At 37.8% G+C, this 24904-nt stretch overlaps 4 protein-coding genes across 6 annotated transcripts; 1 reads left to right on the top strand and 3 right to left on the bottom strand.

The window, feature by feature from the left end:
• Positions 1-1001: 1001 nt before the first annotated feature.
• Positions 1002-9083, bottom strand: LOC141832257 (ATP-dependent zinc metalloprotease FTSH 5, mitochondrial-like). Of its 2 annotated transcripts, none has more exons than XM_074719751.1 (7): positions 8925-9083; positions 7762-7849; positions 5136-5396; positions 3481-3726; positions 3245-3372; positions 2087-2563; positions 1002-2021 (listed from the first exon to the last, which is right to left on the bottom strand). In XM_074719751.1, exons 1-7 carry the CDS (start codon positions 8949-8951, stop codon positions 1098-1100), a joined length of 2151 nt encoding a protein of 716 aa, XP_074575852.1. In that variant the 5' UTR covers positions 8952-9083; the 3' UTR covers positions 1002-1097. The 2 variants fall into 2 exon arrangements, with proteins under 2 accessions (XP_074575852.1, XP_074575853.1); XM_074719752.1 differs by having other exon boundaries at positions 3245-3369.
• Positions 9084-10821: 1738 nt separating this feature from the next.
• On the top strand, positions 10822-13503 carry LOC141832112 (uncharacterized). Its single transcript, XM_074719593.1, has 2 exons — positions 10822-11316; positions 13195-13503. The coding sequence occupies exon 1, from the start codon at positions 10918-10920 to the stop codon at positions 11293-11295; it is 378 nt and encodes a 125-aa protein (XP_074575694.1). The 5' UTR covers positions 10822-10917; the 3' UTR covers positions 11296-11316; positions 13195-13503.
• Positions 13504-14801: 1298 nt separating this feature from the next.
• Positions 14802-15890, bottom strand: LOC141832225 (ethylene-responsive transcription factor ERF061-like). Its single transcript, XM_074719715.1, has one exon. It carries the CDS (start codon positions 15701-15703, stop codon positions 14903-14905), a length of 801 nt encoding a protein of 266 aa, XP_074575816.1. The 5' UTR covers positions 15704-15890; the 3' UTR covers positions 14802-14902.
• Positions 15891-21704: 5814 nt separating this feature from the next.
• On the bottom strand, positions 21705-24760 carry LOC141831866 (large ribosomal subunit protein eL33y). 2 transcript variants are annotated; one of them, XR_012602087.1, is made up of 6 exons: positions 24670-24760; positions 24548-24583; positions 24247-24475; positions 24124-24166; positions 21866-21940; positions 21705-21812 (listed from the first exon to the last, which is right to left on the bottom strand). XR_012602087.1 is itself a non-coding variant. In XM_074719280.1 (5 exons), exons 1-4 carry the CDS (start codon positions 24699-24701, stop codon positions 24125-24127), a joined length of 339 nt encoding a protein of 112 aa, XP_074575381.1. In that variant the 5' UTR covers positions 24702-24760; the 3' UTR covers positions 21820-21940; position 24124. The 2 variants fall into 2 exon arrangements, 1 of the variants encoding a protein (XP_074575381.1); XM_074719280.1 differs by lacking the exon at positions 21705-21812 and having other exon boundaries at positions 21820-21940.
• Between the last annotated feature and the right edge of the window lie 144 nt (positions 24761-24904).

The following is a 24904-nucleotide window of genomic DNA, read 5'->3' as shown; positions in this document are numbered from 1 at the left end:
ATATATGAATATTGAAATTTGACCAATTTAACATTATATGAATATCGAAATTTGCTCGACTTCGACAATTTATAGTATTTCTTCATAATCAACTCGATGTATCCCAAAGGGAACTAATATAATGATGCCAAAGATAGATAAAGAGAGGAGTAATGATGTACTCTCTTGTACCTCCGAAGGACTTACAAATTTTACTTGTTTAGTTTAATGTATTTACATTTATTGATAAAAAAATTAGTCCAAACACCTAAATTATTTAAAAAACAATAATTTATCGGAACCTTAAAAGTCACTCCAAGTGTATCAGATACTTTCCACCCACTCACTAATGAATTAATCCTGCAAAAGGTTATAATCCTGATCTAATTTTGTAAATTTACCTGATGTGAATCAACTACATTGAACCCTAAGGGCCAACCACTCATGAATTAAGATACACATAGCTTAGTTGGAATGGATAAGTTGGTTACGATTGGAATGGATGAGTTGGTTACGATGAAGCAGATTTATAGAAGAGGACAAAGGCTCGAATTTCAACGAAGTTGAGTAATATCCTCTTCTGTCGTGATCAACTGCAATTTCTCAATCTATCTCCTCACATATAATCGTGAGACCGACCGTGTAGAACCGTTGAAATGACGGATTCCACATTTTACAAAAAAAAAAAAAAAATAGAACTCCAATTCAATGACGCATCTTATCAATGCTTAAAATCCTCACCTGTCTTATCAATTCAGTGAGGCTTTTTGTACCTGTCTTCTTCCATTAAACTGCTAAAAAGAAATGCTTCGCGTTGTGCACAAATGCTCTACCGAACTTTATTTATATTTCCGTCAGAGATTGCTACAAGCTCCAAGGACAAAAGCAAGTCAATATGGTGGTACTTCTGGTGTTACAGATCGGCAATCCTACCCTTGCAGCAATAGATGCTATTTGAAAAGTCTCAAACCATTTAAATTTTAGTTCTGTGGATTTCTACCCCTGTGTACCTCTGCATAACGAACTGTTTTGGTGATGGCTAAATATTGAACTACTGAGAAGATGGCATAACCAGCAGCATAAAGTGACTAGTATACAGGCTGACAGATTTTACACCGCTAGGATCCCACTGCAGGCTGAGCAACTCCCTTAGCCTTGGCGGCCGCTTGGGCTGCCGCTGCGGCTGCAGCAGCTGCCGCAGATGCGGCTGCAGAGGGAGGCGCTGCCGGGGAATTCACTTGAGGAGCTGCCACTACCTGAGGTTGCTGTTGTTGTTGTTGCTGCTGCTGGCTATTTACTTGAGAGAGCAGAGTCTTGATCTGTGCGCCAGAGAGTGTTTCATGCTCAAGAAGTGCATGGGCAAGGGCATGCAGCTCTTTGTCGTGGGTCGTCAAAATAGTTTTTGCATTATTGTGAGCTCTTTCTAGGAACTCCCTGATCTCCTTCTCGATAAGCAGCCTCGTTTCGGTGCTCATGCTCCTGCCGTTGTCGTCGTAGTCGTGAGAAACAAAACCAACCTCCTTGCTCATTCCGTACTGCGAGACCATTGCTCTTGCAAGGCTGGTCGCCTGCTGCAAATCCGATGATGCACCGGAAGTCACTTCATTCTCCCCAAATATCAGCTCTTCAGCTACTCGGCCACCCATGCAGACATCAAGCCTCGCTAGCATTTGTTTCTTAGAGACGCTGGTCTCGTCCTTCTCGGGCAACTGTGCGACCATGCCAAGAGCCATTCCTCGGGGAACAATTGTAGCTTTGTGGACGGGATGGGCGCCGTCGGTGTGGATAGCAACGAGAGCATGACCACCTTCATGGTAAGCTGTCAGTTTCCTGGATTCTTCAGAAATGACTGCTGATTTTCGCTCGCTGCCCATCATGATTTTGTCCTTTGCATAATCTAAATCAGCCATTGTGACAGCCTTTGCACCATCCATGGCAGCCTTGAGAGCAGCGACATTAACCAGATTTGCAAGATCTGCACCTGAGAACCCTGGTGTGCCCCTGGCAATAATCATCAAATCCACATCATCGGCTTTCAAGACCTGCAGAAGAATAATGCTAAATAATTAGATATGCCTAAACATTCATGAGGTGTGTAAGTAAATACCTTTGACATGTGTGATTCCAAAATCTGTCTCCGGCCTTCCACATCTGGATTAGGAACCACAATATGACGGTCAAAACGACCAGGTCTCACCAGAGCTTTGTCTAATGATTCTGGGAAATTGGTTGCTGCAATGACAATTATACCATTGTTTTGCTTAAAACCATCCAGCTCAACCAGCAACTGATTCAATGTCATTTTCATGTATTGCTGATCCTTTGGGTTACGGCTCCCACCAATTGCATCAATCTCATCGATGAATATGATGCAAGGAGAACTTTTCTTTGCTGCAGTGAAAAGATCCCTAACCCTCCTAGCTCCGACACCTACAAACATTTCTTCAAACTCGCTTCCGCTGCATGAGAAGAAAGGGACGCCAGCTTCCCCTGCAATAGCCCTTGCTAACATTGTCTTTCCAGTGCCAGGGGGGCCAACCAGCAAAACTCCTTTTGGAAGCTTCCCGCCAAGGCGAGTGAAACGCTAATACAATCACCATAAACAAGACAAAGCATGCTTTAAACAAACCTATGTTCATTTGGAGTAAAGTAATATGCATGAATCAACTGCAATATCAACATTAGAAACTTCACCAGACTTCTTTATAACTAGAAACGATACAATGAAGTAGCAAACTTAGTACAGAGAATGTGAAATTTACAAGAAAATTGATGCCAGAATCTTTTTAAATGATGCAGGCAAATAATAGGGAATAAATTTCTTATACATACTACATCAAGAGTGCATGTATGGATCATATCTTTCATGATCATTGATATCTCAAAAGGTAGCACTTCGAGTCCAATAATTAATGATAAATTAATAGCTTAGCTGACTAATATACTGTCAAAGTATACATGCCCAAGGCAAGGTCATAATCATGATTTAAAACATTAATTTGCCTTTTTTGTTCTTCATTGTTCTGTTATTATGTTTCTTTTCTTTTTCTTTCATCTTTCTGTTCAATCTCCCATTGCTGTTTGCTCATTTCATATGCAAATTTTGTTGTCACATCTAATATATATGAAAATGAATACCTCTTACACAACCACATCTTCATTACAAGTATATACATAAAACAAAGAAATTAGGTAACACTTTTCTAGAAATAAAAAACTCAGCTAGACCTCGAGAGATAAGGCATTGAATTTCCATCAAACATACCTTAGGATCTCGAAGGTAATGGACAATTTCTTCTAATTCAGCTTTGGCCTCATCAACACCTTTGACATCACTAAACTTTGTACTAGATTCCATAGTTGGTTGGACTTCTTCATGTAGACCAAGTCCTGCTGAGGATTAAGACCCAAAACAAATGCTTTATTTAATTAACTAAAGCATGACATTCTCCAACTTCCATATAACAAAGTGACTAACTTGAAATTATAAAGTTGCCACACCTTTACTAATACCCTTGTCCTCAATAAGTGCCCCAACACCAGATATTACAAGAAATGAGACTGCGAGAGTACGTAATGTACGCCATAGTTGCTCCTTAAAATTGCTCGTTTCTGCAGTTACCATGTGGATGGGTGCACTTGCAGTCCCAAGCACACCATCTTTTGTTGTTTGGCCAACATTTTCCAATGCCGGGATACTGTTAATGTTTGTAAAGGTCTCCTCCTCCCTCATTGAGTTCACGATGCCTGATACAAGATTAGCATATAAAGCTCAAGTCACTCGAGGAATGCAGGCATTAAGAGACAAGAAATGAGATCAGTAAAGTAAAAGTCAACATAAATTTTAAAACTCCAATATATAAATTCTTTCTTGTAAAGAAGGCGCCACAAAATTTGGATGAAAATTCTGTCTCAGCGATGGAGAAGAAGTATCGACTGATTTTAAACTGGCATTTAGCTGTTTAAGAATCACTTGTGTTTGGAAAACACAAAGGCAAAATAATAATAATAATAATAATAATAATAATAATATGAACTCTAACTTACAACTCATAGTAAATACAGGTCAAATGCATAGTCGCCAGGATAGTACTATAGTCATATCTTGCAGATGGGAGGTAATCTTATTTTTTCCTCTTAACAACAGAATTTCGCACAGAACCAGCTGACACTACATTCAAGCAACCACAAAATTTCCCAAAATCAAGAAGTTTGGAATGGCATATCCTAAAAAAAATTAAATAACAATCACTGAATTATGTAACTTTACCCTTTAGCATTAAGAAATTAATAAAAATGATAAACCGTCTACAAAAGAATGAGCAAATCAGAAAAGGTATGGACATCTTTTTCAGTTATTTTGTAGTTTACGTTGCAAATAAAGCATAAAGCCTACAAATGGATGTCTGCTAATCAAATCAACTAACCAAGTCTCAGCTCCTCCCGAAGTCTATTTTATTTGTATATTAAAATTTTGAATCTTAATTAAATGAGAGCAGGTTTGATTTTCTTCATTTTTGGATTAGAAACTGCTTATGTTCTTTCAGTTCTAAAACAACAGAACAAAAAGAAATTGAATTGTGTAATGATAAAAAAAAAGGGCAGCCCGGTGCACGAAGCTCCCGCCATGCAGGGTCCGGAGAAAGGATCCATTGTACGCAGCCTTATCTTGCCTTTGGCAAGAGGCTGTTTCCAGGATTTGAACCCGTGACCTCTAGGTCACATGGCAGTAACCTTACCATTGAAGGCTCCCCTTCTGAATTGTGTAATGATCTTGGATATAATTTAATTGTGCTACTCTTTCTGCATCTACGCCTTTGCCTAACTCTAAATTTTCTTTGATCTGATGCCCAAAGATAAGGAGGCTGTCTTTCATGCTGCACATTATCCCAAGCCCATTGCCATCCGGTCATGGAAATTAGCCATTTTTGTAACTAATCCCAGGAGTGCCTCTCTTGTTCCACATGCAGTCCTGCATGCACTAAAATTAAAGTGCACTACCCCATTGGTCATGAGACCCTTTCCCTTTGATTCTGGCATTCATTGATGAGGAGGCTGCCAACTGGTTATTAACCGATATTCTATAAACAACTCTTGTTGCATCAGATATAAATATAACTGTGATAATATTAACTAGGTGTTATCATTCTTCCTACCTCTTTCCAGAGTTTTCAGCAATGTACTTTGGTCCAGCCTATCCACTTTCACTAATGCCTTGACATACTCAGCAAGTGCAGAAGAGTTTGAGTGCAGTGATGGCTGACTTTCAAAAATTCTAATTACTCTTTCAGGATCACTTCTATAAAGCTCTTTAAGCAGTGTTACATCAGTCATTCCATATGCATCTCGTACTCTTCCAGCAAAATTACCAGCATAGCTTGACTGGAATCTTGCCTGGAAGCTTCCAAGTCTGCTACCTGCAAGAACATGAAAATAATAAGAAACATAGAATAAAATAATAGGCACATTCACCTTACATGTGCAACATACTGGCATTCCATTTGTATAAGAAATTTGAAAAAAAAAAAAAACTCTTGTTCCACCTTGTCGAAGATTTGATTCCTGAATTAATTATTATCTTGACAAGAAAAATGAGAACTTTTCATCATTAGATAGCATCTGCCATCACCTTCTGATGGGGTGCCTATTATTTGGTTCAACCAGAAAAATCAGATTGAACTAAATTTAAATTTTGATTTGATTTGGTTTCTGTTTTAGTTTGATTTGTTTTGATCAGTTTGGTTAAATATTTTTTTAATTCAATTTTTTCTTTGAAATTTGATTTGGATAGAAAATCCAAAATATAATTTGTAATGTTTTCACATTTCCATTCATGGAAAACTAAAAATATAGTTTTTTAAAAATCAAACTAAAAAACAAATAAATTTTCCTCCTTTAATTTCTCTATTATCATATGTGATGAACAGCTTTGACTTTATTCTTTGTGTTAAGACTCTCTACCATCTTAGATTGGCAATATTTATTCTTATAGATGACGTACTATATAAATGTTTTTCTTTTTACTAATTCACCAAAGAAATTATTTATTCCACAATTCTTCCTCTTCTACCACCACTTGCCTTGCCACAATTCCATTATCCATCAACAGATTCAAAATTTTCTTCATTAAAGGTTGAAAACTATATATAAGGTAAATAATTATTCTCATATATCTTAAATACATCTATCAATTTTTTCCCCATACAAAAATCATGCATTCATGTTTTTAACAAATGAAGGCAAGGTATGATAGAATCTTACCAACAGAATAAAGAAATGAAGCCAAGGACAAGTGTACGGATTCATCACCAAATTTGATGAGAGTGGTGAGAAGAAAGCTAAGTGCAATTATTATAATCAAAATTTTAATTCTAGTACCAAAACTTATGGAACTAGCACCCTTAGAATCACTTGTTTAGATGTAAGAAGTACATAACCCATGCAACAAAGAGGATCTAAAGCGAGCAGACATTATTTTTTCACAAAACTTGGTTGATGCACAAGGAGGAACTGCTACAACACCATGAAATTTTATCAGAATCTTATTAGAAAGGTTGAAGTACTATGAATGAACTTTTGACAGATTTCACAAAGAAGATCCTTTCTTTGAGACATAACTTATATTTGGAGGTGGGGATGGGCAACCAACTGAACATGAATGAGAGGTAGTTAGAGATTTAGTCAAACTGCTTCAAATTTGTTGTCATCTTACCTTGATATGCCAGTATCTTCCAGTTGTTACTTGAATTATATCAGTCATGTTGCTTCTAATTTAATTGAATGATCAAGTAATGATTCTCTTAGACATGAATTTCAATAAATGGCTAAAAAGATGAAAGAGAAATGGGATAAGTGTTGGGGAGATCCAGAAAAGTTGAACTTGATATTGTTTATAGCTATAACACTTAATCAAGATTCAAATTTGTTTATATGGAGTTTGCACTCACATAAAATATGGCCAAGAGACAACTAAAATAGTAGTGAAAAAGGTGAAGGAAGGCTCATCTTAGAGATGCAATCTAACAAGATGCTCAAATCAAGAACCATATTTATGTTTAGGAAGCACTTGAAGAGAGTAAAACAGAGTTGGATAAAAATTTAAGTGAGGAAGTTGAAGATGCAGATGGATAATGACAAAACATTTTGCAATGGTGGCAGCTAACAGTGTAGTTTCCTATTCTCTCCTCAATCACGCATGATATAGTGGAGAGGAGGAAAAAAAGGGGAAAGGAGCAAAGGAAGAGAGAAAGAGGAAAACATGAAAGGAAGACTAGTGCTTTTGTATCTGAAGTTGATCTTGGATGGAAAAGTGCTTGGAAGGAACAATAAGGGCATGGAAGGACTAGGAATTGGTATATAGGGATTGCCAGGGTTGTTCAAAGAAAACGACAAAAGAAATGAATTAGCTATCAAGATGGGTTCTAGCAAGATTCAACCAAGCACACTAAATGTCAACCCATACAGATGCAAACCACATAGTTAGGCTTCATCCCAAATCATGATTCAGTAATGATCGAGGCCTCATTAAGTCACACTGAAATGGTCCTTCAAGAATGTCAAATCAATAGCCGAAGTACAGAAACAGAGAGTAAGAAAATGACAAAAATGTGGAGAATAAAATAATAAATAACAATTCCTTTTGAGTGGTCAAGCTATTTCAATGGCAAACCATTTTTAAATCAACATTTAAAGAAAATAAGGACCACTGTAAACAATCAAGAAAATAAGAATTCTCTCAAGGGAACATCCTGAACTTTAAAAAAGGTAATGTGATCTACATACCCAAAGCAACTTCAATATTGTCCATAGCATAATGACCTTGAGCTCTTCCATATAAATATGGACATCCCAACAATTGTTGTCTTCCAAACTGTTTCAACCAATAAAACCAAGGTTTGGTAAAAACTGATTTGAAAAAAAAAAATATAAACTCATTCACCTAGACATGAATGTGTCAGCTAGGAATTTTAACTCTTCTCAACATTGCAAAAGCAACAAAGGCAAAGCAACCAAATAATCTAGTTGACACAGCAGATCAAACTCAAGAACTTACACATGAAAACAAAAAACACCATTATATATTACAGAAACATTAACAAACACTGTTAGTTACAAACTTCCAGTTAATCTAAGGCTGTGTCTACTTGCATGGAAGTAGGTGAGGAAAAGAAAGAAAGAAAGAAATTGCCAAATTTATTTATTTATTATTTTTGGTAATCAAAGTATCGAACCAATTAATCCCGGACGTGACTAGCCACCAGGGTAACTCAGTAAGCATTCCAAGGTTGTCTTCCCACTAGAGGAAATTAATCCGCAATATGCCGTAGTTGAGAATCAACCCATGAATGTAGCCCAGGGAAAATTGCCAAATTTATTGTTTATTTGGAAGAAGGTAGAGGAATGAATTTAATCTTTCCATTTCTCTTTTATTTCTGCCCAAACCAGGGGAAAGGAACTTTCCTCATCAAATGAGCACTAAAATGTAATTTATATTATTTCATTGCTCTCGATTTCATCCAAGTAAAAATAAGATAAATTTTTAAAAAAATAGTACATACTTGATCTTCTTTTCCCCTTTCGCATCAAACACTTCATTTCCTTTCTACTTCCTTCCTCCAAATAAGCATAGCATAAGCTGGGGAACAAAGATATTCCGACAGCCAGACGAGGAAAGGGAGGCAAGAACCGGTTGGTCCACTGCCTTAACTACAAAACACCTTAACCCAACAACAGGCCGACAAAGACAAGGATACATCCGAAACACAAAGTATCCCCTAAAATTACCAGATTTCTTCGATCTAAAGACGAGATGAAAATGGCGGAACTCCAAAGTCCAATGAATGTAAGAGAACCCAAAAGATACATTTCCCCCCAAAATTAATCCGGAACAACCCTCGGATAAATCGTGTAAGCCAATTTGCAGAATGAACCATGATCAATGTTACCTTCGCGAGGACGCGCCTCCAAGCCATGGCCGATTCGATTTGGCGGTACGACGGAGCCGTGGAGGAGAGGCCGAGGCGACGACCGGCGAAGAGAGTTTCGTGAGACGGAGGAGGAAGAGAACTAGAGAAGGCGACGACGGCGGCGGAGGGCGAATGGAGACGAAGAAGAGGACTCAGCGATAAAAAAGGAGAAATAAATAGTATTTGCGGTGATAGAAGAGGAAGCGATGATGCGGTCATCGGTGACGCCTCTTGCGTTTTTGAACGATCAGGGCCGTCCAATTTATAGTTATTAGTATTTAAGCATTGTAGGAAATGTCTATTTTTCATTGAACCTCTCATTTTTTTATTAATTATAATTTGCCACCGTTGTTGGCTTCACTGCGGGGGCAAATTATAAATTCAAAAAATAGGGCCTTGATTATTACAAGTAAAAATAAACTGATTCAACTCTATCAAAAAAATTTACATATTAACACTTTTAAATAATTTTTTATAAGCTTGATTAAAATTATTTTAAAATGATTAATGTTCCGGTTGAGATCACCTAGTGGACGCGTCATCCACCACGTAACACCATGATTAACGTCATGAGGAGGAAGAAGATGATGAACTCCGGAACCTGCAAACACTAACACAGAAGAAAGGCCAGGGGTGCTCCTGGCGCGACCACTCCGATGCTCAAGTCAGTTACTGGGAGGAGAAAAAATAATAATTTGCAAAAAGAAGTGAGTGCTCATGGTATTGCGTACCTGTGTATGTAATATAAGGGAATTATATAGACGGAGAGAGGAGAGAATTATACCCACTTGTCTTATCGTTAATTAAAAAATATATATCTACGCAGTAAATTTTGTTAGAAGAGTTGTCTTTCGTTATTAAAGAAAATATTATCTTGTCAGAGGAGATATCTTATCAGGGTATGAAAAATATCTAGATCGTGGTCATCCGCGATAATTACGGATGGAATGCCCCCTCACCCTCTGCATCATTAGACTATCAGGTCTCATGACCGCTGGGCGGCGGTGATATGAATGTCTAGCGGATTGGATTTGATTGTAACCGCCTGAGAGATTTGGCGGGCAAAAAGAGATTACACCGCTTGAGAGATTGTGACTATTAAATAAGATAGGTCAGGGCAAGTGGTCGAGTAGATGGGCGAGTGATCGGATAAGGATTCTGAGTGAGGCAAATATGTCTAATTAAGTCCAGTCAATCGGTCAAGTCAACCTGTGACAATCGGCTCTCTCCCACCTATGCCACGTGTCCAGATAAGTCATTGTCCTTTTATCTAACGTGTTGTGATCTAAGACAAGTCTTCGCAGGCCAAATCATAAAACCCATAACAATTAAAATCATCGTAAAATTATTATAACAACTAGTTTATAATTGTTACAACTATTAAACGTTTGAAACAGTAAATATATATATTTTTAATTTTAATTTTAATTTTTTATATTTAATACTATAACTCAATCTTTAAAAAAAATCTTAAATAATTTAATGGTAAATAAAAAATAATTTTTATTTTTATTTTTTTTATGTTTAATACTATAACACAATCTTTAAATCTTAAAAAAAAAATCTTAAATGACTTAATAATAAATTAAAAAAATAAAAAATAAAAAAATAAAATAATACTATTTACTATTCCAGATGCTCAGAATTTTTATTCGAGCGTTCCGATTTTGATGTAGCATATAATCGTATATTTTAACACCCGCAAGATATTATTATATATATATATATAATTTACTAATTTAAATTAAAACATTTAATTATGAGTTGATTTTAATTTTATTAATCATTTCCGCCCACCTTCTCTGACTAACCGCAAGTCACGAAACGTTATAAAATGGAATATAACACCTTCGCTACGCGGTAACGGTCCTATGGATGTCGTGCGTCCGCAGAGTAAACGCTAGCAGCTGAATCGGAAAGGAACCCAACTCCCGTCTCCCTCGCCCGAGACAGCCAAACGCCTCCCATCGCCATGGACGACATGAGATCGAGGTCCTTCCACGACGGGATGATGCAGATGGAGGCGTACGGCCGCCGATCATCATCTGCGGCTCCGCCGGGCCTGCACGACCTCAGGAGCTACAGCGCCACCTATTCCTACTCCTACAACGGCGGCGGGGGAGGCTACCTGCCTGACGACTTCAAGGCCAAGACCGCGCGCCGGGGGTCGTCTTCCTCCACCAACGGAGGCGGCGGCGGCTGGTGGGGTCTCAGCGACCCCGAGTTCCAGCGGAAGCGGCGGGTCGCCGCCTACAAGGCCTACGCCGTGGAGGGAAAGGTCAAGGGATCCATCCGACGGAGCTTCCGGTGGATCAAGGACAGGTACACCAGGGCCGTCCACGGCTGGTGATGGATTGCTCTCTCTATTGGGGTAAGCAGTTTAGGTTTTCGATTGTTATTCACGAACAAAACGGCTGAAACTCGATATAGATTTCGGATGCGTGATATATTAGTCGAATTTAGCATCTTCTGGTTTCAACATTAGTTCTATTACTTTTCTCTATTCTGTTTGCTTCAAAATTATTGTTTTCCCCTATGTTTGTAACGTTCTGCTTGTGTTTGAAACTGCAAATGTTCATGGATCTAGCTTGTTGAGGTCAATTATGTTTATTGTCTTCTTCATTTGGTCATACTAAAAAGAATAATCAGGGATACCCTTGTTTTTTACTTTTTCAATTGATCCTCTTCAAGCTCTAGTATGTGTGCTTGACTTTCCAATATCATAGGCTTCTTCGAATTAGATTGGCCTTGAGCTGTTGAAATTTCATGTTGATGATTCAAGAACATTGCAACTTTTGGTGCTTAATCTGGAGATTCTGGACTAGTCCTGTTCCTCATATGCTACGTATTGGATATGGAGTTGTGTTGAATGATCAAGGCGAAAGGAAAAAAAATGATAATCAATTCATAGCAAAAGAAAAACAGACTTGATAATCATTGCCTTACCAAGCATGAGATCCATCTTAAAGTTGTCCCTTAAAGGTGGTACAGATCAGTTACAACCATTTCAATCCCACGTGAATTAGCAATCATTTCTATTTATGAGTGAATAAATGCAATTACACATCACAATTTCTACTAAATGAAAATTTCTATGTTGACAAAACTCTACTATAATCTTGATCTGATAATTTTATTAATAGAAATTTCATTTTTAATCATTTCTCTCAAAAATTATCTGTGGAATCTTCATTACAATAGAGTTGTTGGTTTTATTCTCTGCATTTATATATCTTGCTTGGATTTCAATTTCCTAATATTTCATTTTTTTTCATCCTGGCTGAGTGTCACATGAAACAGCTATTACTTTGACCAAAAATAATAATAATTTTGTTAGTTTACTGATTTGGTACCATTGAGTGCTATTCTTTTTTTGTTTAAAGAAAATCATGGGCAGAACCAAGAAATAAAATGTAGCATTTAGTTTCAAGTATTCATACACACATAATTATGAAGAGTTGGTAGTATCACATGGCCTAACCCACATGTCCATGATCTCACTCTGTATTTATAAGGTAAATTAGAAAAACTGTCATAAAGCTATTATTTGAGATCATGTCTTAATGATAAAACCAGCTCGCTCAATCGCAAATCTTGATACTAGTTCATTAGGGTTTAGGGTTACTCACCAACATGGTTAATATGGTTTAGTAAGTTTGGCTTCAACTGGTGTGGCTACTTGGAAGATGTACAACATTACTTTCTGGCAATGTTTGGTTTTTCTCTTAAAATAGACCAAACAATGATTCAAAGATGCATGTTTCTTACTACCATGCTACTTGAGCAGGTTTTTTTTTGTTGTTCCTGGGGTTGTTTGAGCAGTGGTGATTGCTCAGAAAGTAATTCATCTTGTTTGCTATGCTGGGTGTTACTGGTGCATTTGTGTCTTTCCCTTCCTCGACACAAAGTTCCTTATCCTTCTGCAACCTGCTAGCATAGTATTGTCTTTTCTTTCCTTTCCTTGTTTATTTAAGAGGCAAAGTTGAGGAATGATTCCTTTAATGCCCCTTCTTTTGTTTGGTTCAAAGCAATGGCTGGAATTTCTCCACTTAGCCAACTGGATCAGCCTGGTCACCGGGCGGAACTGACCAGTCCCGTCGGGCTATAAAAACACAATTCTGTTATTGAAACTGTATTTGTTCAATTTAACTGCCTCATTTTCGAATGATCTTCATTGACTTGTTAACGTGCTGTATCTAGTTTGGTATGGAGTGGCTTATCTAACCAATGGCCTTGCCTACGATTACAGGTCATAAGCAAATGCATCAGCCAAAGCCCTTGTCTCTGAGCAAAGTGGTCCTCTCGACTCTCGAGCATCATCGCGAACAAACTATACTCTTAATGGCATGTAATTATGCTATGACTAGTGTGTCTTAATCGGCTTTCTGTTGTCTATCTGTGCTTTATCTATCAACACAAGTCACAGCTGTGAAGTTGTTGATGGCATTTATACTTTCAGTTATGTTTTGCCTGCTCACTCTGCTCTGTTCTATCACAGACTTTATGTTTAATCTGCAAAGTAATATTCTAATAAGTCAATCAGAAACTTTCATGAATATAGAGTTTCATTGCTTTGCTTGAGTTGTTTGACATTCTTTGATATGGAATTAGCTCTCTTAAACTTTCTTGATTGTAGGGTTTCTTGGAACTACTAAATAGGACTGAACATGTATATGGAAGCCATTGGCTTGAAATAGTCCCTACTGATCTTCATCTTTCTCGACCGAAAATGACAGTGCTTCTAAAGCTCCTACTAACCGAGACTCTTATACGCCTATTCCGAAACAAATGAATGAGCTCTAGAAAGGTTGTTTTTAGCTCAACTAGCAAAGGTAGAGGCAAAAGTTGTATAGGAAAACCCCACCAAACCCTATTTGATAGTGATAAGCAAGCATAAACCTCTACACTACACTATGATATGATGCAAAGAGTGAATGGGCAATCTCTTAGGAGTGAGATTCATCATTTAAAATGTGGTTGAATTCTTTTTAACTTAATTATCATCCTTCTCTTCTCTTGAAGGGAAGTCTTGAAAGTTTACACAACGATAAAATTATTACCATGTGACTTTAAGATCACAGGTTTAAGTCGCGGAAATAATTTTTTATATACTTTTAGAAAAATAGAGGGGAAAAAACCATATAGTTAGTTAAACTTGCTTTCTAATAAACATATAGTTAGACTTTAATTAATTGATGCCAAAATAAAATAAAATATTAATATTGTATTTGTCCAATTGTGTATAATACTTATTTATATACATACTACCAAATAATAGTGCATTTGGAATGACACCTAATTCTCATAAATAAGTTCTTATGCTATGCATAGTCATAAAATAACTATTTTATTATAAAAGGATTAAGTTTGAAAAAAATCCCATTTTGAAAAATATTAAAAGGATACTTCATTTTATTTGTCATTAAAAAATCTTATTTTAGTATTACTCTAATAATTTTGATTAAAATTATTATATATATATAATTAAAATTATTTTAACTCTATAACAGTTTGATCAAAATTGATAAAAAGTAAATCAATTTGACTAAAATTATTTTATTTTTTTTGGATAATTCAAGTGTCCAACTCTATGATCCGATTAATTTTAAAAGTGGATAGTCCCGAATCGATCACCAAGTAAATCCGATTAATACATATGGATCAACGTTAGTAGTGGTTTGAACTCCGTGGACATTCGAAAATCTTCAATCTAAAATTTGAATTCTTGAGAATCATCCTTTTCTCTTACTATCGCAATTTGATTAAAACTATTTGATGTTATAATAAATGTATAAGAGGATGAAAAATATAATGAAAATAGAAATCTATAAAAAAAAGAATTTATAGATCTTATAATTGAATTTACTATTTTATATTTCTAATTTTTAATCACTTTCTTGTATTGATAATTATGTCTCATCTTAAGATTACACTACACTAATCTCTCCTTATTTTGATCAATTAGCAAGCCCCTCCCAGATTAATTCTGGATCGTACGATGGCATCCTCGCCAGCGAACACTCTCCGTCCATTTCGGTGTCCCACGAAGCCGACGCCGACGCCGACGCCGAAGGCGGCGACTGCGACGACGCCGCCTCCTCCATTTCGTCGCCCTTCTTCTCCGCCGCCACCGTCGCCGCCTCCTCCGCCGCTCTCTTCTTTGCTCTTTCCTCCTGCCGCCGCGCCTTTGGCCGCCTTACGAGGCGTTGGCATATAGCCTGGATCTTGGAGTCGACGGCGCACCGCAGCGCCTTCAACCGCTCGTGGCAGTCTCCGGCGTCGTGCAGGTCCGGGAAGTTGAGCCGCGCGTATTCGCCGCGGAGCTTGTAGGCGGCCCTGTCGTACGCGTACGCCGCCGACTCGGGGGAGTCGTAGGTGCCGAGCCAGATCCGCATCCGGTTCTGCGGAAGGCGGATCTCTGCTACCCACTTCCCCCAGTGCCGTTGCCGCACCCCCCGGTATAGCTTCTTCTTCCCACTCTGCACAGCAGCCGTCGCGATCGCGGCGTGCCGGTGGAGCGACGGGGCGGTTCGGGTGTGATGGCCGTTGCTGAACCGCCTGAGGATCTCTGTTTGCTGGAGGTAAACGGATGAGCCGAGATATGGGACCGCCAGTGATCTGGCTGGCGGGAGCGGCTGTGGAAGGTGGGAGAATATGGAGTCGATGGCGTTTGTCCCCGAGAGGAGGACCTTCGATAAGGCGGCGCTAATCTCGCTGGGAATTTCCGCCGGCGCTAAGGTTTCTTGTATGCCATCCATGATTCCAGCAATATTTCGGCCCGGATAATCACAAGTAAGCGATTTTTTTGCTCTCTCTCACAATAAAATAGGAATTTTTATGCAATTATGGTTACAACAAAATGGAACACAAGGGGAATCACAGTAGACTCCAAAGTACACAGAAAGCTTGATTTTGGAACATTACAGGAGAGATAGAAGAGGGAGAAGGCTGCTGTGGATATTGCTATGGTGGTGGAGGAAAGGGATATTTATAATCTGAGAGTCTTCTGAACTGTTGATCTGTCTTATTCTTCATCACATTGTGGCCTCAATTTTCTTCTTTACAGAGATTTAGGGAAAGAGAATCGGTTGTTAATGGTGAAAAGGATAGCATTTAGGAACAGTTGGTCCCATGATAGGGAAGGATTGTGTGAGCACAAGACCCACGCAAAGCAAGGTTCTGCATTTTTCTCTTGCTTGTTTGACATAGGGAAGAGCCATTCAAATCCAAAAGCTACCTTTTGGCATTTATGGTTCCCAACTGTTCATGTGACCAACTTGTCAAGATGGGTGTCTGAATCGTGTGCCTTGGGCTTGCTTAGACTCAGTCCGCACCATTTGAATGAAATTTTAAAGGTGAGAGGCTAGGAAAGCATCAGTGAATCTTCTTAGCAAGAGTCTCATTTCATTACCTCTCTGATTACTCCCTTGTGACGATCGGTGAGACCAGAGTTATGAAAATTAGTCTTTTTCACATCAAGAGTGGACAAATAAAATGTCCCAATTTTACTGAAGAAAAGTTACCAGGGTAACATGTCTTGAAGAGGAAACTGGTAGTTTTGTTCCTTTAATTTAAAATGATGCTTGATTTTTGAGTATTTGACATGGTTATTATTGCCTTAGTTTTTGTTAGTTGCAACAGAGACCCAATCTCTCTCTCTTTTTTTTTCAGTTTGAAATGAGCCAGCAGTACTCTCATCCAGTCAATTCTTGATTGGCTTTCTTATTATATTATTGAACTCGCATGCCAAACATATGGGTTCCTTTGAATGACACTGAGCTCTGATTAGACATGCTCCTTGGTAATCAATCATTAATACTAATGAATACCAAGAGGACGCGTGGATACAGACTCACCAGAACCAGATAGGTCTCAAATCATTTTCTTATTATTATTCCTATAACAGGTGCAGATTAGTTATTTTGATAATTTATTAAACATTATTTGCATTGTAGAATTAACAGTATCAACCTGGAGTTTCAAATCCAAATGAAAAGGATGGAGGACTCCGAGATGCTCTAATGCCGGACATAAAATTATAGCCAATAATTTTATGACAACTGACTTCAAATGATTGGAACTTATCTTGTATAGCAAGTAAGTTTTATACGGCCAAAGTTATATCATGTAGTGAATCCTTTATATCATGATCAGAAAGTTAGAAACCATTTCAATTGCTATTTGGAATATCAATATGCGTATGTTGCTTACTATTAGCACAATTTGTACTTTGCTCTAAAATAAGCATGATCAGAGAGCTAATTTATGCAATTTTCCTCATATAAGCTTGTGCTCATCATGGGCATTGGTGTGCTTGATAGAAAAAACCTTCTTGACAGAACATGAGGGCATTTAATAAGTTTGGTGACTGGTATTACTTAAAGACAACAAGTGTCCTTGTGCTTTCAAAGAAATAATTAAACGGTCAAGGCTTGGTGTGGCCTAGTGGACAGGTAGCAGCAATTTCTTGTGAGTTTTGGCATTTGATTTGCATATATAAATTTGCTAATCAATAATAACCCTAGCTTTTGCTGCATTCACAGGGAAAGAGACAGCACCATTTGATTTCGTAATTTTCCATCTATTGTTAATCTGCCACCGCGCTCATTATCCACACACTGTTGTTGTGAGAACTAATTCAACATCCTTGTAGCAAGCTTACCTATCTTGCTGAAACAATGAATTTATTATGTAAAACTTATAGGTCGATATGCTATACTTTTCCTAGCATGTTATCAGATAGCAAAATTGCCAACAATTATGTTCTTTTCATTTATTTGCAATCCAAACCCAACAGAAGCTGACCAGGTTTTCTGCTCAACCAACTATTTACAGCACTATGGCTCTTTTCTTGAGGGGGGAAGAAAAGCAGAGTGCTATAATCTCCTTGCTCAATTTAATTTTCAAATTAGTTAAAGAAAGGTATGAATGAGTCTTTGATCCTTAACATTAAGACTCTTTTTTTTATTTGATTATGATTTATTTTGGATGAATTTGGAATAAAATCCTAGCATCTTTAAACATCGGGAACAAACTTTTTTTATTTCATCAACCAACAAACTTGAAAGTGATCACAAAGTGCTTTCTTACCTTGATGGTGATCGTTTCGCTTGAAGTAATAAATTCTACTTCAATTTCTACCCTAATTGACTGTTCTTGACAAAATTGCAGAACCGAAGAACCGGTCAAAGATTCACAATTATTGGATATCATTTTCACATCTCGACAAAACAGGTACGCTCCCTTGTTAAGAATTTCATGGTGGTCCAACATAATCAGAGTTAAGGATGTCCATCCCTTAGTTGAAGCACATTCACTATCCTTGATATTCTGTCTCTACTGAACCTGTGATACAAAGAAAAAGTAAAGTAGTTGCAAGGGGTGAAAAATTTGGTGCTAAATTCTCATCCCTTCCTTTCCCTTCTTTTGACTTTTAGTTCTTATCTTTTGTCTATTGATAAGAACAAAACCTTCTCATTCAATGTTTATGGCAAGCTTAGTGATGCATGACAAATCCTCCACAATTCTCCCCTTTGTGAAAAAAAAGTCACCTCAAAGTCTTCCATTTCGTGTTCCTTCACCAACACTAATTCCTTTCGAATCCTTGATCGTGTGGATTAACCAATAGTTGAATGAGGAAGCATATGAGGCCTTGACTTTCTTGAGTTGGCGGGGCGGCGCCTCTCCGTTGACATTGTTGCCGGTGATAGATGCTGTTAGGTTTGACCATTTCTGCGTTCCTGTCATAGATACTTGTTGTCTAGTTTGACCCTAAGCAAATCCACTAGACTGCTTCATGTCATAGATACTTGTTGTCTAGATTGTCTTCTGGCACCTTTGGCATGACTTGGCCCCATCAGTTGGCTGGTTTTTTAAATTTCTGTCATGGACCAGTGCCATGGAAGACCTCCACCACATCTCAATTCTGTCGACAAGATAAGTTTAATTTTCCTTAGAAAATATCTTCTTCTTCTTTTTCTTCCCATTTCCCACTATATTCTTGCATTTCAAATTGAAAATAACTTCAAACAATTTCATTAGGGATGACACTAGGCAGAACAGGTAGGATGAGTGAATTATTGAAATGTAATCTATGTAAGTTATAGGTTAAATTTCATGTTGGGCAAAGTATCATGTTTCTATTATGTACCTAGCTCTATTCACATATGTGAGTTTTTTTGTTGGTTTTAATAAAAAAAATAGGAGGAAAGTTATGATTTTGAATTAGAATGATATTATCTTAGTATATGGTGCTAAGATAGGTTAAATTTCATGAAGACAAAGTAGAGAAAGAAGATATTGTAAACGCGTGGACTAATTGCATTAGAAGAGTCTAGAGTAGAACCTCTAACTTTTGATGTCACATCCACTTGCTCAATCTAAGGGAATTCATTGACATGGACAGGACACTTTTCAATAGAAATTGCTTGGCTGATTCATCTTCTCCCATGTGTTTATGTCAGAGCCATAATTGATGGGTACCACAATTATGCAAAAAATCTTGATCTTTATACTGATTTCGCCCAACTTAAGGTGAAGTCCAATTCAACTTGAAATAATCAAGTGAAAATGAAGGAAAGTAGTCACATCTCATCTCATCTAATCAACTGCTCAATGGACATTTGTCATCCTTCAGGAACCATACCTCTTGTTTAATAGCCTTTGAATAAGTTCTTTGTTGTTTTTCTATTTTTCCCGTTTCCCACTTGAATGATAGAATCAATTTGTCATTTAAATTTTTTGATTATCTAATCATTTTCTTGAGTGAATGAATTTGAATAAAAGAAAAGGAAAGAAGGGAACTGAACAATAATCTATTGTCACTCAACTTATGCAAAAAAATAGAATCCATCATCTTAGCAGCCCCACACGGTCGGCCCTACGACCATCTGTGAGGAGATAAATTGAAAAACTATAGTTGGTCACAACGCAAGAGGGTATTGTCTGACTTCTTCAGGATTCGAACCCTTGCCCTTCTTCTGCAACTCTGCTGCATCGTAACCAAATCATCCACTTGAATGATAGAATCAATTTGTCATTTAATTTTTTTGATTATCTAACCATTTTCTTGAGTGAATGAATTTGAATAAAAGAAAAGGAAAGAAGGGAACTGAACAATAATCTATTGTCACTCAAGTTGTATGTCATGATTGATCTATTGATATATCTACATCTTTAATAGTTTATTGGAATTGATACATCACTTTTTGAGCAATGCATATTTACCTATAAAAAAAAGGATCGAACTATCTATCGTAGCTTGCCAAGAATGTTGCTTATGTAGACAATCCCATCTTCCTCTTCCTTGAGACTTTTTTGGTGGTCCTTGCTTTGTATGCATGAGATAAGGCCACAAAGGTTGCAATACGACCACTCGATATGGGTCTACCCTGAAAGTAGCATTTTGGAAGCATCCGGCGAGGTGTTGTCACACGGACTTTTCCATACACGATCAAACACTCGAGACTTTTTGGCGGCCGTTTTGTTTTAACGAGAGAAGGCCGAAAGGTTACGATACGCCGCTCGATTTGGGTCTCGGCCAAAAGTAGCATTTTGGAAGCATCCGATGAGGTATTGTCACACGGACTTTTCCATACACGATCAAACACTCGAGACTTTTTGGCGGTCGTTTTGTTTTAACAAGAGATGGCCGAAAGGTTATGATACGCCGCCACTCGATTTGGGTCTCGGCCAAAAGTAGCATTTTGGAAGCATCCAGGTGTTGTAACAGGACTTTTCCATACACGATCAAACACTCGCAGACTTTTTGACGGTCATTTTGTTTTAACAAGAGATGGCCGAAAGGCTACGATACACCACTCGATTTGAGTCTCACCAAAAGTAGCATTTTGGAAGCATCTGGCGATATGTATCATGACATGAGCCTGTCTATACACAATCAAACCCTTGAGAGAAGGCTGATAGGTAGGATTTTGGAAGCATCCGGCAAGGTGTCCTTTGGGCCTCATACAAATCAGACACTTGTGGAGTGGTCGTATGGTTTGGTACACTGTCGCATTCATGTCAATTTTGCATAATTGCCCGACAGGGTTGGCATTTAAAGCATTTGATGCAAAAAGGAGGACAATAAGGAGCACTTTCTCATTTCCATTTATTATATTCAATCCTCATCCCTATCGATATCAGAAGATCCAATATCGATAACTATAAGATCAAATATCTGACTATAAGATCAAATATCTATTAGAGAATTAAATATTTTCTATATTAATAATTTTCAAATGAAAAGAGAAATTGAGAGAAAAAGAAAAAATCAAATTTATTTTTTTATTCTTTATTTAATTAGTCATTGATAAAATAAAATAAAAAAAACAAATATATATATATATATTATTCGGATATGATATGAATAAAACTTTATTAGAACCATCTTCATATTTGAATTTAAAAAATTTCATACTCATTTTAATAAATAATTTCTCCATATCCTTCATTCAAATCAAATATCAGTTCCATCAAATTCAAAAAAAATTATCATCCCTAAAAGAAACGATTATTGCGTGGAGTATGTTAGGGATGAGAATAATGGAAATTGCCCATTCCATTCTCCTTTTTGGTTGTATCAATGGAAAAGTACAAGCAGCTCGCCTACCCCAGACGATCTGCCAACCTGTCTGGTGTCTTAATCTTAAATAAGACTTTTATCTCATGGTGTCATTATCAGTGATACGAATTATATTTTGGTACAGAGAGGCGATTAAAGAAATTGTAAACCAAAATATTCCAAGGGATAAACAGTAGGCAAATTCAACTATGAGGCATCATCGTATTAGCTAGAAAAATGCCAAATGAAGGATGAGGAATATTAGAAAAATTTACGTCCATGAGCGAGAAATTTCATTGATGTCTTCTAATTTAAACCAAAAAACATATATATATTTTGAAAACCTCTCTGAAAAGAACATACGGTAAAGTAACAGCCCATGACTGCAAGTATCAATCCCGCTGGAAATTCCAACTCTGCATCGCCTCACCTGAAAAGTGAATGTCATTCAGAAATATTATTGTGGGATAAGGGCATCTGCAACGCTAGTGCATTAATAACACTAAAAAAATAAAAAAAATGCATATGGTGGGCCCACTGCCACATGAACGCGTTCAAAACATTGAACGCGTTCATGTGGCTCTCTCCTCCACATCACCCAAGAGATGCCGTTGAACGCGCGATGAACACGCGTTGCAGATGGCCTAAGAAGCAAAGGTGAGCACATAGCATTATCAACAGCAAATTATGCTTGAACAGAATGTCTAAGGCCATTTGCAACGTGCATTCATCGTGCGTTCAACGGCATCTCTTGGATGACGTGGAGGAGAGAGTCACATAAACGTGTTCAATGTTTTGAACGCATTCATGTGGCAGTGGACCCACCACATACATTTTTTTATTTTTTTAGTGTTATTAACGCCCTAACATTGCTGATGCCCTAAGGGCCTATATCTCTGGATGAAAAAGACGTTGGAACGAAAATGGGAGATCGATTTATGTTATAGAAGGATGGAAAACCAAATGAATGGAAGACATGATTGCACCCTGAATCAGGCGGAAAAACAGTCACCTAAAATAGCCAATCATAACTCCTAAGTGAACACTTGCGATACATTACTTTGAAATCCTCTCTGCTTTGTGGGCACCGAACTCCTAAGCCCCCAAACATTGAGCAGACCAAATCAGTCAGACTAGCCACTAATGCCAGGTGAGCTGCAGAAGCTGGTCAGGCTGAGCCAGTCAGGATGTACCCGTTGAGGAGAGCAAGCCAACTGGGGCATCTCAGTTGGGCCAGGCGGCTAGGTCAACCTGGTCAGGCAGGCGAAGGAGGCAAATCGAGGAATGGAAAGAATGTGGAGTTTCTATCAAACAAGGGTTCAAGCAAAGGAATGGAAGGGACCAAGAGTTTCTATTGAAATGCTTAACGAGTTTCAAGAGTCTGGGTCTTCAGCAATGAAAATCCACAAGTTGCATTAATTGATAGTTTCTACTCTCCAATCACACAGCTTCAAATCAAAACTTACCTATGATATACCCATACATTGATATTTTACACAGATCATTTAATTTGAAAATAATGCCGAAAATAGACTTTGTCAAACTCCATAAAATTGCAAGTTTATGTAAAAGTAATTGCATAAAATGTATAGTGTAGAAGAGAGAGATGAATAGGTTGTCAATCTCTCTATGAATATTGTTAAGCTTATGTTTTGGGGAAAAAATATATTGGACAATGTATACTTGACAGCCAAACAACCTCAAATGCCCCAACTGAAATGTTGTTAATACTTAATTGTCGACTGGCTGTATCCCAAATCTGAATGAGCTTCAGATGGTCTCCGTAAAATGTGGATGATAAAATGTGCGGCAAAAGTCCACCCTCATCCTCCTTACATTCTATTTGTCTCCTCTCCATCTAGCCTCATCCACTCTACTTACACTCAACAAATCCTCAGTTTTGCTTATCCGCTAAACAGGGCAGGTTCAAAAATCAAGTCCAAGTTCAGATCATCCAGACCTTAAATCAGGATCACACATTAAAAAAAAAAGTAGCATATTAGGTTCAAATGGCAATATGCATAAACTCATGTAAAAACTTTGGCTTTTTTAAGAATTTGCATCCAACAACAAAATATATTTCCTTTGTCCTTACATCACCATGCTAGTAGTTATAAATTATATATCTGGATTGACTAATCTTTAATGTTCATGCACGAAAAGGTGAAAAATGTTGAAGATGACATCAAATACCAAAGAACACTTAGTTGTCAAGAATAAAAACACTGGATTGAGAATTAAATGGCATCACTAAGCTTTAGGAAGATTGGAAGCATAGAATGTCATGAACTGACGATAAAGGAATGAGAAAGGGCAATCTTGGATTGGTTTTCATTACTGTCTGCCGATTAGGAGGAATTAAAAAACTAAATTGATATTAGGAAAACATCATAAAATTATATACATTGAAAGTGGTTTAGCAAAGAAAAATTACCCACATTCTCATCCCAATTCCCTCCATTCATCTTGTTCTATTCCATGTTATCGAACATGGACTAAGTTAGTGTTATCAACCTCAATTGTTGAACACTCAATATGTAAAACTAGCAAAAAGAATAATAATAACAATAATTCATAAAATTATTATCTGCAAAAACAGCAACAGAAGCTCACCTCATATGTTGCTCGGGTACATAAAAACCCTAACTCTCGAACCCTAAAAACATAAACACGGAGAACATGTAAGTAATAAGCAACCATTGGAGATCACCACAAGATAGGCCAAAGGGAACTCACCATGGACTTAGGCGGCAAATTGGTCTTGAATTTGGCACGGACGACCCCGCTATTCCCGTGCGGACGGCAGACCTTTCCCCAAATGCACCGGTACCGCGTTCCATTTTTCTTCGTGGCCGCCTTGTAGATATAGGTCATTCTCTTCCCCAAGTACCAGTCGACCTCCTCCTTAGTGTTCACCCCCTCGATCTGTACCAGCGATGTGTTCTCGTACTGGTTCGACTTCGATCTGCTCCATATCCACGGTAAATTCATAGAAATCAATAAAAAAAGAAGAGTAAAAAGAAGGTCTCAAACTTACCGCTTGTACCCGAGGATCCTCCCACAGACATAGAGCCTGAAACCGGGATCAAACAAAAAAACGAGATAACATAATGCTGATAATATAAGACGAGATCAAACGAGGAGAATTTGGTCATGAACCTGACGCGCTCGCCTTCTCGCCCCTTCACCATTTCCGCCGCCGAGGTAGCCCGTGAGCTGACGCGCGAACAAGTCGGCTACGCCAAACCCTAGCTCCGGCCTTTCGGGGTTTCAAAATGCCATTATATAGACGAACTGACAGGCCGACCCGACGGTTAGGGCTGCATTACTCCCACTTGGGCTCGATTTCTAATGGCCCATCACGGCCCATTTAAGTAAAAAAAAAAGCTTAAAT

The sequence above is a fragment of the Curcuma longa genome, chromosome 7, assembly GCF_044706935.1.
Source record: "Curcuma longa cultivar G26 ecotype Majalengka, Jawa Barat chromosome 7, ITB_CL_G26_1.1, whole genome shotgun sequence".
NCBI lineage: Eukaryota > Viridiplantae > Streptophyta > Magnoliopsida > Zingiberales > Zingiberaceae > Curcuma > Curcuma longa.
The sequence above is the reverse complement of the archived record's forward strand: the minus strand, read 5'-3'. Positions and strand labels throughout refer to the sequence as shown.